General features: G+C 35.3%; 1 protein-coding gene across 3 annotated transcripts in view; it reads right to left on the bottom strand.

The window, feature by feature from the left end:
• The window catches only part of EPB41L5 (erythrocyte membrane protein band 4.1 like 5), a 114,520-nt gene that overhangs the window by 47,740 nt on the left and 52,084 nt on the right, over nucleotides 1-14,696 (bottom strand). For all 3 annotated transcript variants that reach the window (XM_081260425.1, XM_081260423.1, XM_081260424.1), the window contains exons 15-16: nucleotides 13,614-13,656; nucleotides 13,103-13,218 (exon numbers count right to left, since the gene is read on the bottom strand). In XM_081260425.1, the coding sequence (XP_081116551.1) occupies nucleotides 13,103-13,218; nucleotides 13,614-13,656 (159 nt within the window). The remainder of the gene's footprint in view (nucleotides 1-13,102; nucleotides 13,219-13,613; nucleotides 13,657-14,696) is intronic.

Raw genomic sequence — 14,696 nt, 5'->3', positions numbered from 1 at the left:
GTTATTACATTCCTTTTTACTCTCCACACTCCAGGTTCCACTGTTTACACTGTTGTGGAGGCAGTATGGAAGCTAGGTCTGGGCTCTCGGACTGAGTCAGCACACTAAGCTGTCCAGAGTTTGAAGTCCAGTCTCATCATGTACTAGCAATGCAACTTTGAAGAAGTTACATATACTTCCTGTGCCTTGATTTCTTCAGTCTAAACACCTAACAGATCTCTGTAAGGATTATATGCTCTCCTGAAATAAATATTTATGCTGTACCTCCTGAACAACGCCAGGCACAGAAGCACTCAAGTGTCAGCTATCGCTACTAGGATACTTCCCCGCGGGCTTTATAATTTTTACTCCAACCTGTTCCATCATTCCTCAACTATTAAAAAAAAAAACTATAAAACTGCACCTATAAAAGTGCAACTATTCCTTGCACTTTGCTACTTCTTTTGCTATATGTCTCTCAGCCTGTAATGACTTGGCCATCCAATACTCCTGATTCTGTGTATCACTCAAAACCTAATATAGTGTCAGGCAGCCTTTTTTTTTTTTAATATTTTTTAGTTGTCAATGGACCTTTATTTTGTATTTATATGTGGTGCTGAGAATCAAACCCAGTGCCTCACACATACTAGGCAAGCGCTCCACCACTGGACTACAGCCCCAGCCCTCAGGCAGCCTTCTTAGTCAACCTCTTCTAGTCCTGGGGGACCTTGCTCACATACTGATTTACACTTGTATTACATATCTGTAAAACCATTCATCTCCAGAGTTGTAAATTTTATGAAGCCAAGGACACAATTTTTATTTTATATCACAAAGTGTGCCAAGATGTGCTTGGCATTCATTCAGTTATATAATACATATGGAGTGCCTGTTCCGGGGAAAGGAGTAAACAAAATAAATGTTCCTATTTGATAGAGCGTATAATTTATTTAAGAATACAGAGATGACAAACAAGTAAACAATGTATAAAATGAAATAAGGTGAGAAAAAATAAAGGGTAAGGAAGATAAGGAGTGCCAAGAAGACTGGGAAGCACACACCTATTTTACACAGAGTGGGAGGAAAGTTTCTCTGATAAGAAACTTGAAAAGTATCAGAATGAGCCACGAGAGATTCAAGCAAAGAATAGTGTTCAGACAGCAGTAAAAGTACAAAGACCCAGGGAAGGAACATGCTTGGTATGTCTGAAGAAGTATTAGGAAATGAGACTTTGATAAGCAAGGTCAAAAGTGGTAGAACATAAGGGATGGAGAAAATCATACTTGAAGTAAGGATTCGGGTTTTTAGTCTGAGACAAGGAAGGACACCATAAGGTTTGAGCAGAGGAATGACATGATTCCTTTGAGCAGAGGAATGTGTGGATTATGATCCCTGTGGCTGCTAAGGGGAATATCAAACAGTAGATGAATAAAAGTAATGACTGGGAGACAAGGTAAAGTCAGGACTGACTGGAAATTCACATAGGGTGGCAGCAGTGGAGATGGTAACAAGCCGAAGATTCTGGTAATATTTTGTGGAACTGACAGAATTTACTGACTGAAGAATATGAGATAAAGAGTCAAGATGACTGTAAGCTGCCATGGTCTTAATCACTGCTTCTCAAACTTTTGCATGCACCAAGATCTGCAGAAAGGCATATTTAAACACAGTACTGCTGGCTCCTTTCCAGTGCTTCTGAATCAGAAGGTCTAGAGTTGGGCCAAGACAGATTAACTGAGCAAGACGACAACCAGAACTGCCATTTACTAAGCTAGAAAAAATAGCAGAGATGGAAAAACTACAGAGGTCAAGAGATCAACTATTCAATTCTAAAAACATTCAATTGGAATGCCACAACATCACCTCTGCACTCTTTCCCCCAAAACCCATGACTTCAATCTAATCACGAGACATTATCACACAAACCAAAATTGAAGATATATAAGATATCTGACCAGTACTCTTCAATATATTATGAAAGGACATGGAAACTGTGTCAGACTGAGGACTAAATGCAATGTGAGATTATGAATCATATCCTGGAACATCTGTGGAGAAACTAGTGAAACCTGAATATTGTCCCAAATTTAGTGGTACTACACCAATATTAATTCTAGTTTTTATGATACATCATTGTTAGGTGGGGCATTTACAGGGGAAGCTAGAAGAGTTAATATGGGAGCTCACAGTACTGTCCTTGCAACTGTTCTGTAAGCCTAACATTATTTCAAACTGAAAAGGGGTTTTGTTGTTTTTAAATGAGACACTTGTAACAGATACCCAAGTAGGGATGTCGAATAAGAAGTGGGATATTTGGTAATAAAGAGATCCAAGTTGGTAATATAAATGAAAATGCCAATGTGTAGATGGCATCTAAAAGCATAACACTAGATGAGATTACCAAGAAAATGAGTTGTAATAGGGAAAGTCCTAAAACAGGGTTATTAGGGAAAAGAGGAACTTGCAAAAGGGACTAAAAAACAATGGCTAGAGGTCAGAAGACAATAGAGGAGTATCCCTGAGCTAAGTGAAGAAAAAGTATTTTCTGAAGGGAGTGAGCCACTGTTTTGAATGCTAAGTTCACTGAAAATTAGTTATGGGATGAGAAATGTGGGAGTCAGCAGTGACCTAACAAAAGCTACCTCACCGTTTACACTACTAGTCCATGAAAGCCCTTGTGTAAACAATGCACCTCTTGCAAAATTGTCATACAACAGACTGATCTGATGGATTTTTTAGAGTACCCAAATCTTACTGTGTCATTCTAAAGATTTCCAAGGGTTTTGCTAGTAGTGACCCCAAAAGAATTAGTGGTTCTTATCTCCTAACTCCTAGAGAGTTTATAATTGAATATGTAATCCCTGAAACTGATGGCCGGGGTACAAACATAGTTTTGTTTTTGTGTTTTGTTTTTTTGTTTTGTTTTGTTTTGTTTTTAGTTCTCGGCGGACACAACATCTGTTTGTGTGTGGTGCCGAGGATCAAACCCGGGCTGCACGCATGCCAGGCGAGCGTGCTAACGCTTGAGCCACATCCCCAGCCCTTTGTTTATTTTTTTAAATTTTTTGAGATAGGGTCTCCCTAAATTCCTGAGGCTGGTTCACTACACTGTAATCTCCTCCCTTAGTCTTTTTTTTTTTTTTTTTTTTTTTGGTACTGGGGATTGAGCCCACAGGCACTTAACATTGGAGCCACATTTCCAGCCCATTTTTGCATTTTATTTAGAGACAAGGTCCAAGTTGCTTAGTGCCTTGATTTTGCTGAGGCTGACTTTGAACTTGTGATCCTCCTGCCTCAGCCTCCCAAGCTGCTGGGATTACAGGCATGCATCACTGCTCCTAGCATAGCTTTATTTTTTAAAAGCTCTTCTAGATGTTTCGCATCCATCCTGGAATGTTTTCCCATAAAAACAAACAAACAAAAAATCCCCCCAGTACTGGGGGCTGAATCAATGGCTTGAAAGCAAGCACTATGCCACTGAGCTACAACCCCAAGTCATCCCCCCAAAATTTTCTCAATACTACTTTATTATTTCCACAAGGTAAAATCAAGCAAGCAATCATCACCTATCTATGATCTCAATTTTATTTATTTTCTTTTATTCTACACGAATAATTTTTAAAAAATAATTTTCATTTACTAACAATGATTAGGCAGATCTTTGGACAAGACTTTTATCAAGAAATATGCACTTAAGAGCTGGGGTTGTGTCTCAGTGGTAAAGCGCTTGCCTAGCATGTGTGAGGCACAGGGTTCGATTCTCAGCACCACATATAAGTAAAATCAAGGTCCACTGACAACTAAATAAATTTTTTAAAAAAGAAATATGTACTTAAGTAATGCTGGAAACAAAAAGTAAAAAACTGATTTAAAAAAAAAAAAGATACATGCACTTCCCCTCCAACCCACTCCTGTACTAGGGACTGAACTCAGAGGAACTCTACCACTGAATTCTACTACCCCTAACCCCTTTTAACTTTTGTTTTCAGACAGGATCCCACAAAATTGCCCAGGCTGGCTTAGAACTTGCAATTTTCCTGCTTCAGTCTACTGAGCAGCTGGGCCGAGCAAAGAAATATTTTATAAAAGGAATATACACTTTCTTAAATACCAACCATAGAATGATTTGTCTCAATTCTTCTTTACTAAAACAAAACTGGAGATGGAGCCCAGTGGTAAAATGCTTGCAAGCAAGCGTGTATGAGGCCCAGGTTCAGTCCCTAGCAACGCAAAAAACAAATGAAACTTCCTTCAATGACAACAAATAAGAACTACAGCTGTTGAACCTGTTCAAGAGGAGGAGGTATAGGTTTATTACACCATTCAGGGAGTCTTCAGACACAATCACGGAAGAATGTTGTTCTCTGGATCAGAGACCTCTTTTACAGGCCAATATAAACACAATGCTGAACAGCTGTCAGGAACAAACTAAAGAGCTCACTCAAGCACCACCACCTAGAACCGAGGCCACAGCTGCTTGTTAAGAACAACAGAAACCTTAGGTAATTACCTAATAATGAAAATAATGTGAGAATAATTCCCTCAGGAAGAACAGAAATACATTTTTATACCTAGCAGAAAAACAAGTATCAATGAAACTGCCACAGAAATATTTTTTTCCTTTCACCAACTTCTTTAAAATTTTCTCTTCTCTTTACTAATTATCTTTATGAAGGCTAATATGTATGTTACTCCTCAACAGCCTAAGGAGCTGAAGTATATTATTAGCAAAAGACAAAAATTGATGGAAGAAATGAAGCTAACATATTTTACACAGAAAGTGATATGCTCCAGGATTTTCAAATTCAGCTCTCATGTAAAAGCATCTCCTATGTAAGCATTTAGAACATTTCTGGAACCAAGAAATAAATTGATGATGTGGTATAATTTATATTAATCTATACGAAGGAAGTATATGGTGAGGAAGAGATTCAAGTGTTATTGACACCAAAATTTTATTTTTGCAAATACATATGATAAGCACTATTACCAAGGATAAAAAATATTAATACAATTTGATATTATTTTCAAACCAATACTCAAAGCCTAACAAAAACAAAATAATGGCCTTCAAAACAAAGAACTATGATTTAGAAATGAAGCATTTGCCCAACCAAAGCAGTTCAAGTATCATGGTTCAAACTTAATGTATCCACCGTTAGAGTGCGCCACACTAATAAGAAACAACCATCTCTCAACTTTTTCAGTTTCAACTTGCAAACACAAAGGAAAATAAGAGACCAAACCTGAAGGATTAGTCTTCTTATGCCTGTGAAGCCAGTCCTTTCCACAACATTCTTTCTCCTCAGAAACACAAAGACACCATACTGTCCACTCTACCTTCCTGTTCTATCTTAATGTTTTTGGCAAAATGGAAAGATGAAATCATGACACCAAGTACACAAAAGTGATCAAGTATCCAAATCATTATTAGTACATCAACCCACTAAATATGTAAAAATCCAGTAAATTAGAGAAACTAGGGCTGGGGTGTGGCTCAGTGGTAGGGTACTTGGCTAACATGTGAGAGGCCCCAAGTTCCAGCCCCGGCATAGGGCAGGGGGTAGGGATGCACTATTACTCTGTGAAACAAGTCACTTCCCTTTGCTCCATTTAAGAGACACTTCTTCTGTTTTGTATCTTGACATAGTTATGAGATACCTTTCATAACCTGGACAATTGCAACAATAAAGATTCAGGCAAGAGTTATAAAAAAATAAATTTAGGAGAAGCCAACACTTTAAACACTCATAAAAAAGAGGATGTTTTGAATTTAAATGATTTTATAGTATTAACATAATTGTAAAAGAGCTGCTTTTCAAAAGATATATAGGGGCTGTGGTTGTAGCTCAGTGTTAGAGTGCTTGCCTAGCATGTGAAAGGCACTGGGTTCAATCCTCAGCACTGCATATAAATAAGTAATTAGGGACAGGGTTGTGGCTCAGTGGTATAGCACTTGCCTAGCATGCATGAGGCACTGGGTTTGATCCCCTGCACCACATAAAAATAAACAAATAAAATAAAGGCATTGTGTCCACCTACAAATAAAAAATACTTTAAAAAATAACTAATAAAATAAAGGTATTGTGTCCATCTACAACTTAAAACAATTTAAATATATATATATGTATGTACACACACACATACACACAAGACAAATAATTTAAATAATTCCTGTTTTTCTCTGTAAATTCAGTTAAGAGTGAATCTATGATTACCATATCAACTGTTTTACCAGATAAAGAAATAATGATCTTAAGCATTTTTTCATGTTAAAGTGTGAGGGTCACTAACTTTGCTGTATCTCTAAAGTCTCCCTATCCATAAATGAACACAGATGAAACATGGCCAACCTAACTCAAGACTGTCAGAATTACATTAAATAAAACTTAATTTCAAACCTTCCAAACTTGTGAAGATTCTGTTAAGATACATATAAAGTAATTATATTAGCATTTGACCTTAGATTTCAAGATTAAAGTCAAGATGAACAAAGTCAAGCCTTGGGACTTTCTAAAGACCTGGAAAGTTTTGTTACTCATGATGCCTCTTTGATTTCCATTACGAATATAACTAAAGATACTGGTATTTCTATATCTATGCAATCTTTTCTTGAATGGCACAAATCAGAGCCACTGTGCTCCAAATTTTAAGGAAAAAAATTACCAAGAAAACATTTAGGAATTAATTATAAACTAGTGCTGTCTGAAGTCTTAAAAACTATGACAGTGATACATTAGTGGCCACTTTTTAAAAAATATTTTTTAGTTGTAGTTGACCCAATACCTTTATTTATTGATTGATATGCAGTGCTGAGGATCAAACCCAGGGCCTCACACGAGCCAGGTGAGCGCTTTACTGCTGAGCCACAATCCCAGCCCCACATTAGTGGCCATTTTTAAGAACAGTAAAGGACAGGCCAAGAGGTCAAGAGCTGGGATATTTAAAATATGCATCCATTTATATTGAGAAGGATGCATAAAGAATACTTTTGAGTATCCATCCCCTTATATATGATAGTGGTAAAGTCAGGCTGAAACCTGCCTACAATTTTCATTCATAAATATTATTTAGTCCTGTTTAATTACATATTCCATTGACAAGTTGTATTATATTCACAACTAACAGTCCAATATTAAATCCCTCTGAAGTCTCTATTGTCTAGCAGAGAGAGGATTTGTATGTTAAAACGAAACTCTTGAAGTTAGCAGAATGAGTTATAGGGACTAGGCTGTTTATAATAAAGCATTATACCTTGAAGCATTATGAATTCTCAATATAAAGTACCCTCAAATTTCTATTTACACAATTTAAAAGTTAGGAAATATTTATAAAACTTGAAAAAAAATTGTAAAAGAAATGTTTCCCTCCTAATCACTTCTCATTCCGTCAGAAATGTACTTTTCCCAGCTAATTTGCCTCTATGCACTAAATCAAAAATCTTAAATAATCACATCCCAAAGTTCAAAAATGGATCAGAAATAGTAATACATATCCAATCCATCCAAAAACATTGTTTTGACTTTAGAATTTTATTTTAAAGGTTGTACAAGGTCATATTCTGAAATTCTTGCAAACCTGTCAGGCAAAGGAGATGAAAAAGAAAAGTGAAAAGACAGAAGTATATTTTTCATTTTGTACAACCATTTAATAGTAATGAAACTATTCATTTAAACATGGTTTTTAACTGTTCAAAGTCACCATCTGGATTTATCTATGTGAATCCACTATTTATATGATTTCTAGACCTGTGATAACTTGAAATACTTGTGTTTATTGAAAAGTAAAACTGCATTAATAATTTTATTAATTAAAATTTTAAGCATGTAAATAAAATTAAGGCATGGGACATTTTTGAAAGCAAAATAGTATATGAGAACATTATATAAATATCATGAAAGGCTTATACATAATGACTGAACATGCTTCCTTCTGGGTGTGCTTTTAGTGTGTCTGATTCTTTAAATCTCAATTTATTTGGACATTATGTGGTGAGGTGACAACTGGCAGTCTGTCACAAACACGAACATAAACCTTCTCCTGACAGATACTTTGAATGATGTATTAACAAGCTAAAATCATAAAAACCCCTTCCAAAGTCACAGTGATATACATTCTTTTCAACACGACAATGTTTGTCATTATCATTGATGGCATACAGCTTCTTCAGATCCTCTTCCCTTCCACAGAAGAATTCAATCACAAATAGCACTATACAACTAGTGACTCAGTATAAAATAAATTCTTCCAAATATGCCCAATGTGATCAATCCTTTATAAACACCAGGAAATGTATACCATCAACTTGGATGAAAAGAGTCCCAATGCCTAAGAGGCTTAACACTCATATCTCGGTCATGGCTGCATAACCAGGAAAATGAACATCATGATGGGCTCCTGCATTCTTCACATTGTGCTCATGAACAAAGTCAGAGTAGTTTCTATGTGCGTTCTGGGGTGGGGGCAAAGGCCTTGTATTCCACTGGTTTCCACCACGTTGACAGCAGTCACTGGCCGAAGACAGCCTGGATGGTTGGGGAGTTGGAGGGGAGCACAGTTAGTCAATAGGAATAGGAGAAAATGGATGTGTTAAGAGGTAATAAAGGAGAAAGGCAATGTGAACAGCATGCACCACTGCTATGAGTTATTACCAACATCTACTCCATGCAATGATAACATTCAAGAATAACAAAGGGGAAATCAACAAAGTTACTCGGTAAGAGAAAGCGTCAATATGGAAGTATGTATAAGTAATGAGAATCAGCTAAGTGAATTAATTAGAGAAGAAAATTCACAGCAAGACACTCTGTATCTGTGCCTGATGTTATGAAAATAAAATGCAGAAACGTTGTTTGGGATTCTAAAGAGGAGAAAAAATATTCATAATCTACTTAATTGAAATACTTGAAACAAGAATTTTACATAAAAACAAAGGCATATATGAAATAGGGCAATTATTGAAAATTATTCCCCAAATTATATGATTTCACAAAATTAAAATTCGGGAAACAAAATTTCAGAAACCGAATTAAAGAAAAATCTGCCCTCAGAGTTCACATGATTTTTACATCAATGTTCCCTAATAATAGAGAACTGCTGATCCTTCTAACTGTAGAAAAAGTTCACAGGACAACAGGATCTCAAAATGAAAATCAACAGGTACAGATAACGTGTAAGATTGTAAGTCTCCAAAAAAGTATTTTTTCAAAAAACAAACGTTTAATAAGCTTATTAGATGTCTTTTATCACAGTCCTATAGAACTAGAAGAGTAAAACATGCATACATGTAATTCCCAGTTAAAAGTGCTAAAAGTGAGTCCTCTGATAGAAAACACTTGCAAAGGTTCAGCAAACCAAAATTGTGTGATATGGCAAAAAGGGCAACACATATTTCAAATAACTGCAAAAGAAAAAAAAAGTATCCCAAATCTGAGCTATCTAAAAAATAGATTGTAAAATGCAGTGTTATCTTTATAACTCAACCAAAACACTAATCTTTAAACTTTTTTTTTGCTTTAGAGAAACTAAAAAGGATGTGAAAAACTCACAATAAAATCATCTTCCTTCCTTCAATCAAAATGATCTGTTTGTCAGATCTAATCCACAAAATTCAAAAAACTCAACTTAGGGTCTCTAAAAATTAAGAAAATTAAATGAATTTATGCCAGATTTTCTAAATAGTATTGTTTTGTTTTTGTTGTTTGCAAATGATTTATGTATTTAAATTGCATGGATTGTTTCTCAAAATTTGACATACTATTTGATAAATTCTAAATTACTGATATATCAAAGCTTTGGCCCAATTAATGGGTTATTTAAAATATATCAGCAAGAAAAAGCTGAATTCATAGCTGGAAGTGGTGGTGCATACCTATACTCCCAGCTGCTGTGGGGGCTGAGACAGGAGGTCTGTGAGTTCAAAGTCAGCCTCATCAATTTATTTATTTATTTTTTTAATTTATTTATTTATTTATTTATTTTTATTGGTTGTTCACAACATTACAAAGCTCTTGACATATCATATTTCATACATTAGATTGAAGTGGGTTATGAACCCCCAATTTTACCCCAAATGCAGATTGCAGAATCAAGTCGGTTACACATCCACAATTTTACATAATGCCCTATTAGTAATTGTTGAATTCTGCTACCTTTCCTATCCCCTACTATCCCCCCTCCCCTCCCCTCCCATCTTCTCCCTCTACCCCATCTACTGTAATTCATTTCTCTCCTTGTTTATTTTCCCATTCCCCTCACAACCTCTTATATGTAATTTTGTATAGCAATGAGGGTCTCCCTTCATTTCCATGCAATTTCCCTTTTCTCTCCCTATCCCTCCCATCTCATGTCTCTGTTTAATGTTAATCTTTTCTTCCTGCTCTTTCTCCCTGCTCTGTTCATAGTTGCTCTCATTATATCAAAGAAGTCATTTGGTATTTGTTTTTTAGGGATTGGCTAGCTTCACTAAGCATAATCTGCTCTAGTGCCATCCATTTCCCTGCAAATTCTATGATTTTGTCATTTTTTATTGCTGCATGGTACTCCATTGTGTATAGATGCCACATTTTTTTTATCCATTCATCTATTGAAGGGCATCTGGGTTGGTTCCACAGTCTAGCTATTGTGAATTGTGCTGCTATGAACATCGATGTGGCAGTATCCCTGTAGCCTGCTCTTTTAAGGTCTTCAGGGAATAGTCCGAGAAGGGCAATAGCAGGGTCAAATGGTGGTTCCATTCCCAGCTTTCCCAGGAATCTCCAAACTGCTTTCCAAATTGGCCGCAATTTAGAAAGGACCTAAACAACTCAGTAAGACCCTGTCTCTAAACAAAATACAAAAAAGACCCGGGATGTTGCTCAGTGATTGAGTGCCCCTGGGTTCAATTTCCTATACCAAAAAGAAAAGAAAAAGCTGAAGATAAGAAAAGGAAATAGATTAAGTTGGCTAAAAGTTATCTGCCAAAAATAAGGTGCTCATGAGCCTAGCATGGTGGTATATGCCCGTAATCCCTGAGACTTTGGAGGCTGAAGCAGGAGGAATTTAAGTTCAAGGCCAGCCTTGGTAACTTAATGAGTCTCAAAATAAAAAGGGTTAGGGATGGTGCTGGGGCTCAGTGGTAGAGTGCTTGCCTCAAGTGTGTGAGGCACTTGGTTTGATCCTCAGCACCCACATAAAAATAAATAAAGATATTGTGTCCATATACAACTAAAATATAAGTATATAAAAAAGGGGAGGCTGGGGTTTTGGATCAGCGGTAGTGTGTGTGAGGCCCTGGGTTCGATCCTCAGCACCACATAAAAATAAATAAATGAAAGCAAAGGTATTGTGTCCAACTAAAAAAAAAATATTAAAAAAGGGGGGTTGGGAATGTATCTCAGTGGTGGAGTTCTCTGGGTTCAAACCTCAATACCAAAAAACAACAAAAACTAATATGCTCCATTATTCTGCCCAACTTTTCAAACCCATGGAGAATTTCCAAGTTTTATTAATACTTTCTAAAGGAGGACTCTTTTATTCTTTTAGAATAGATTAAATTGGTTAAAAATATGCAGAAACAAAGAATGAAATGCAGCATGCATTTTAAATTAAGGTTGGAGAATCTATTAGCTCTAAGACATGTCTGTATGAGCTCTATATTCAGTACCATGCACTGCTGACACACAGAGGTTCAATGGGTATTAATGATCACTACTTTACTTCATTTCAGCAAAGGAATCTCAGTACAAGCAGATTAAGGAAGGAAGCCACGAATCTCCAAATTTTTCATTTTTCTGGAAACTCACACAAAATCAATACTCTAAGGGCTACATCAAAGGAACGGGTAGTGCCTAACAAATCAAACAAATTTAGATGTGTACCCATTAAAATGGAAAACTATTGATTCTGTGTTACACAGGTTACAAAGTAACCAGATTCTCCTTCCATATTAATATAGAAGGTAAGCACTTATTAAGATGGTTCTTTCACAGCTGAAGTCTTTTCCTTGCCAACAGGACTTAATGGTAAATAACAGTAAGAAAGTACAAAGAAATTAATGAAACTTTTCTTAATGGCTTAAAAAAAATAAAAACTAAAATTCAACATTTACAGGCTTCCTTCTTTACTTTTAAGTATGTGCCTACTTGCACACAAAATACCTCTACCATATTCCCAAGTTAAAAGAAAATTTTTATAAAAATGAAAAATTCTTTCAATCTTAATTGCAAAGTTATTTGGAACTAAAGTAAAAATATGCCCAACCATCAAGAGGAAAGTATCCTGCAGTTAGTGAAGCCAAAATGACCGTAAAGGGGAAAATTAAATAGCAAAGACAGAAAATAATCACCAAACACTGTTGACCCACCACCATGAAGGAAGAACTGCTTGCACAGAAAGCGGACCAAAACCTTGAGATCACCACAGAAACTCATTAGATTTCAGGTACTAAGAAAACTAAGAGCAAAAGAGAAAAATCCTATGAATTATCAAAGTTCAACTATTAAACACAAAACGTGAATAGATGATACAACCAACATGACCACTCAATCAAATAATTCCAAAAGTGACCCGCCTTCCCAAGCCCCATTTATCCAGCTAAAGAGTAAACCCAACTGATTAACTCCAACAAACCACAAAGTATCCATATTTGTGTACTTAATATTAATCTGGAAATGTAAATGAACAAAATATCCTTACTTTTGACAGATTCCTTCTCATTTCCAAAAAATGAAATACTAATGTTTTATTTTATTACACTTTAAATCATATTTCTCTTTGGCTTTATGTTCAGTTTTTAATGAAGAAAACATATCCTAAGTAGAAATAGCATGTTGTATGGAATAACAAATATTTTCTTTATGGATCTGGGAAAGGTTTCTACTGACTAGCAAGAAGTCTTTCAACAGAAAACCACCCATCATTCCCAGATCATGCTAATCAAAACAAAGACAGTCATCTTATGTTCTTGAGACAACTGCTCCCTTCTCTACCCATATACATATTTTCCCCATTCATATGATTGCTCAATATGATACTTTTTTTTCAGCACACAAATATGAATAATTTGCTTTCAGTCATACTCATAAACCTGAAAATTGAGAATACAATTAAACAAGCAACAATTCTGATTAAGGATTTAACAAACCATTTCTTGTCATGCTGATCTGTTCCAGAATTCTTTGGAAGATTTTCTATCTCCACCAGCACGGGACCAGAGGATGTGGAAGGAATCACAGACGCAGTAGATCTTAGACCCCAAGTCTTTGGACAAAAATTATAAAAATAATTTATTTTTCTGCATCAATAAATAGAATACTAAAACAGAATACTATATATAGAGTGCAAATAAATGCAATATAAGCAAATGGTTGGATATTATATACTACCTTAGAGAGATAATAATTTAACTGAATGCTAATATTTTATTCATTCTCTAGGACTTATAGGACAAAATGTTTTATAGGTCATCTGTTTTATTTACAGTATCTTAAGAGCAAAATAACAGGGGGATAGACATAACTGAGCTACTTAAGAGACAAGGACAAGAAAATGCACAAAACTTGCACACAGTTGTACACTATAAAAATCCAGTTAATAATACTATAATTTACTTAAGTAAACTGTTCTAATATTTTAGAAACTTAATATTGTCTTACCTGTTGGGAATCATTACTCTGAGTAGAAACATTATTGTGAACACTGTAATGGGAGAAAAAAAAACTTTAAAAAACTATACTTAAAATTCTAGGGCTTTATTTTCTAAGATTATACATATATATTAATGAAAGGAGAGCCTAAGACATCAATGTTCTGGTTCAAATTAAAAAAAAAAATCAGACTGGGGATACAGTTCAGTTGATAGAGTGCTTGCCTTTAAAAAAATCTACTGCTGGTATCTAAAATTAAGAATGTCAGGGGCTGGGGATGTGGCTCAAGCGGTAGCGAGCTCGCCTGGCATGCGTGCGGCCCAGGTTCGATCCTCAGCACCACATATAAATAAAGATGTTGTGTATGCCGAAAACTGAAAAAATATTTAAAAAAAAAAAAAAAAAAAAAGAATGTCAGATGGCCAGAAAACATTTACAGGCAAACACTTGCTTTTCTATATAGGCTGCTCAATTGATCCTTCCATATATATTATAATTCAAGTGCTTTTTAGACACATTTACTATTAATCCTGTTTACTGATTAGACAAAGATGGCAAAACAAAGAGAATACTACAAATGACTCCTTACATTCAAAGCAACCATCAGAAATAGCCATATAAGCTTATCTGTCACTTCTTTTGTATATTCATACCAGCTCAAGATTTTCCAGTAAACAACAGCTCAGCTTGTATAACTCTCAAGGCCTTAGTATAAACTTAACCTATTATAGCCCATTGTCCTATACATGACACCTATAAAAACTTAAATTAAGCAATTTTAAAGATGTCCTATAAAATTGTTGTCCAATACATGGAACAATGGAACACAATGGGTTAAAGTCAAAAACTTTTGTGTATATACACCTCTTTAAATGATTTATAAGTGTTCTAAAATTTTTAGTTTAATCTGTACTCATTCCCTGCCCTCACAAAAAAATATCTTTAAACCTCAACCAGTAATGACAAAATAAACAGAAACTACAGAAAAAACAAAACATTCAACATAAGGATGTGCTATTACCACAACATAAAAAAAAAAAAAGTCACCGACTTCAGACATTCTAACAATTAGTATCTGTGAAGAATTCAATA

The sequence above is a fragment of the Spermophilus citellus genome (genome assembly GCF_964194105.1).
Source record: "Spermophilus citellus genome assembly, chromosome: 11".
Taxonomy (NCBI): domain Eukaryota; kingdom Metazoa; phylum Chordata; class Mammalia; order Rodentia; family Sciuridae; genus Spermophilus; species Spermophilus citellus.
The sequence above is the reverse complement of the archived record's forward strand: the minus strand, read 5'-3'. Positions and strand labels throughout refer to the sequence as shown.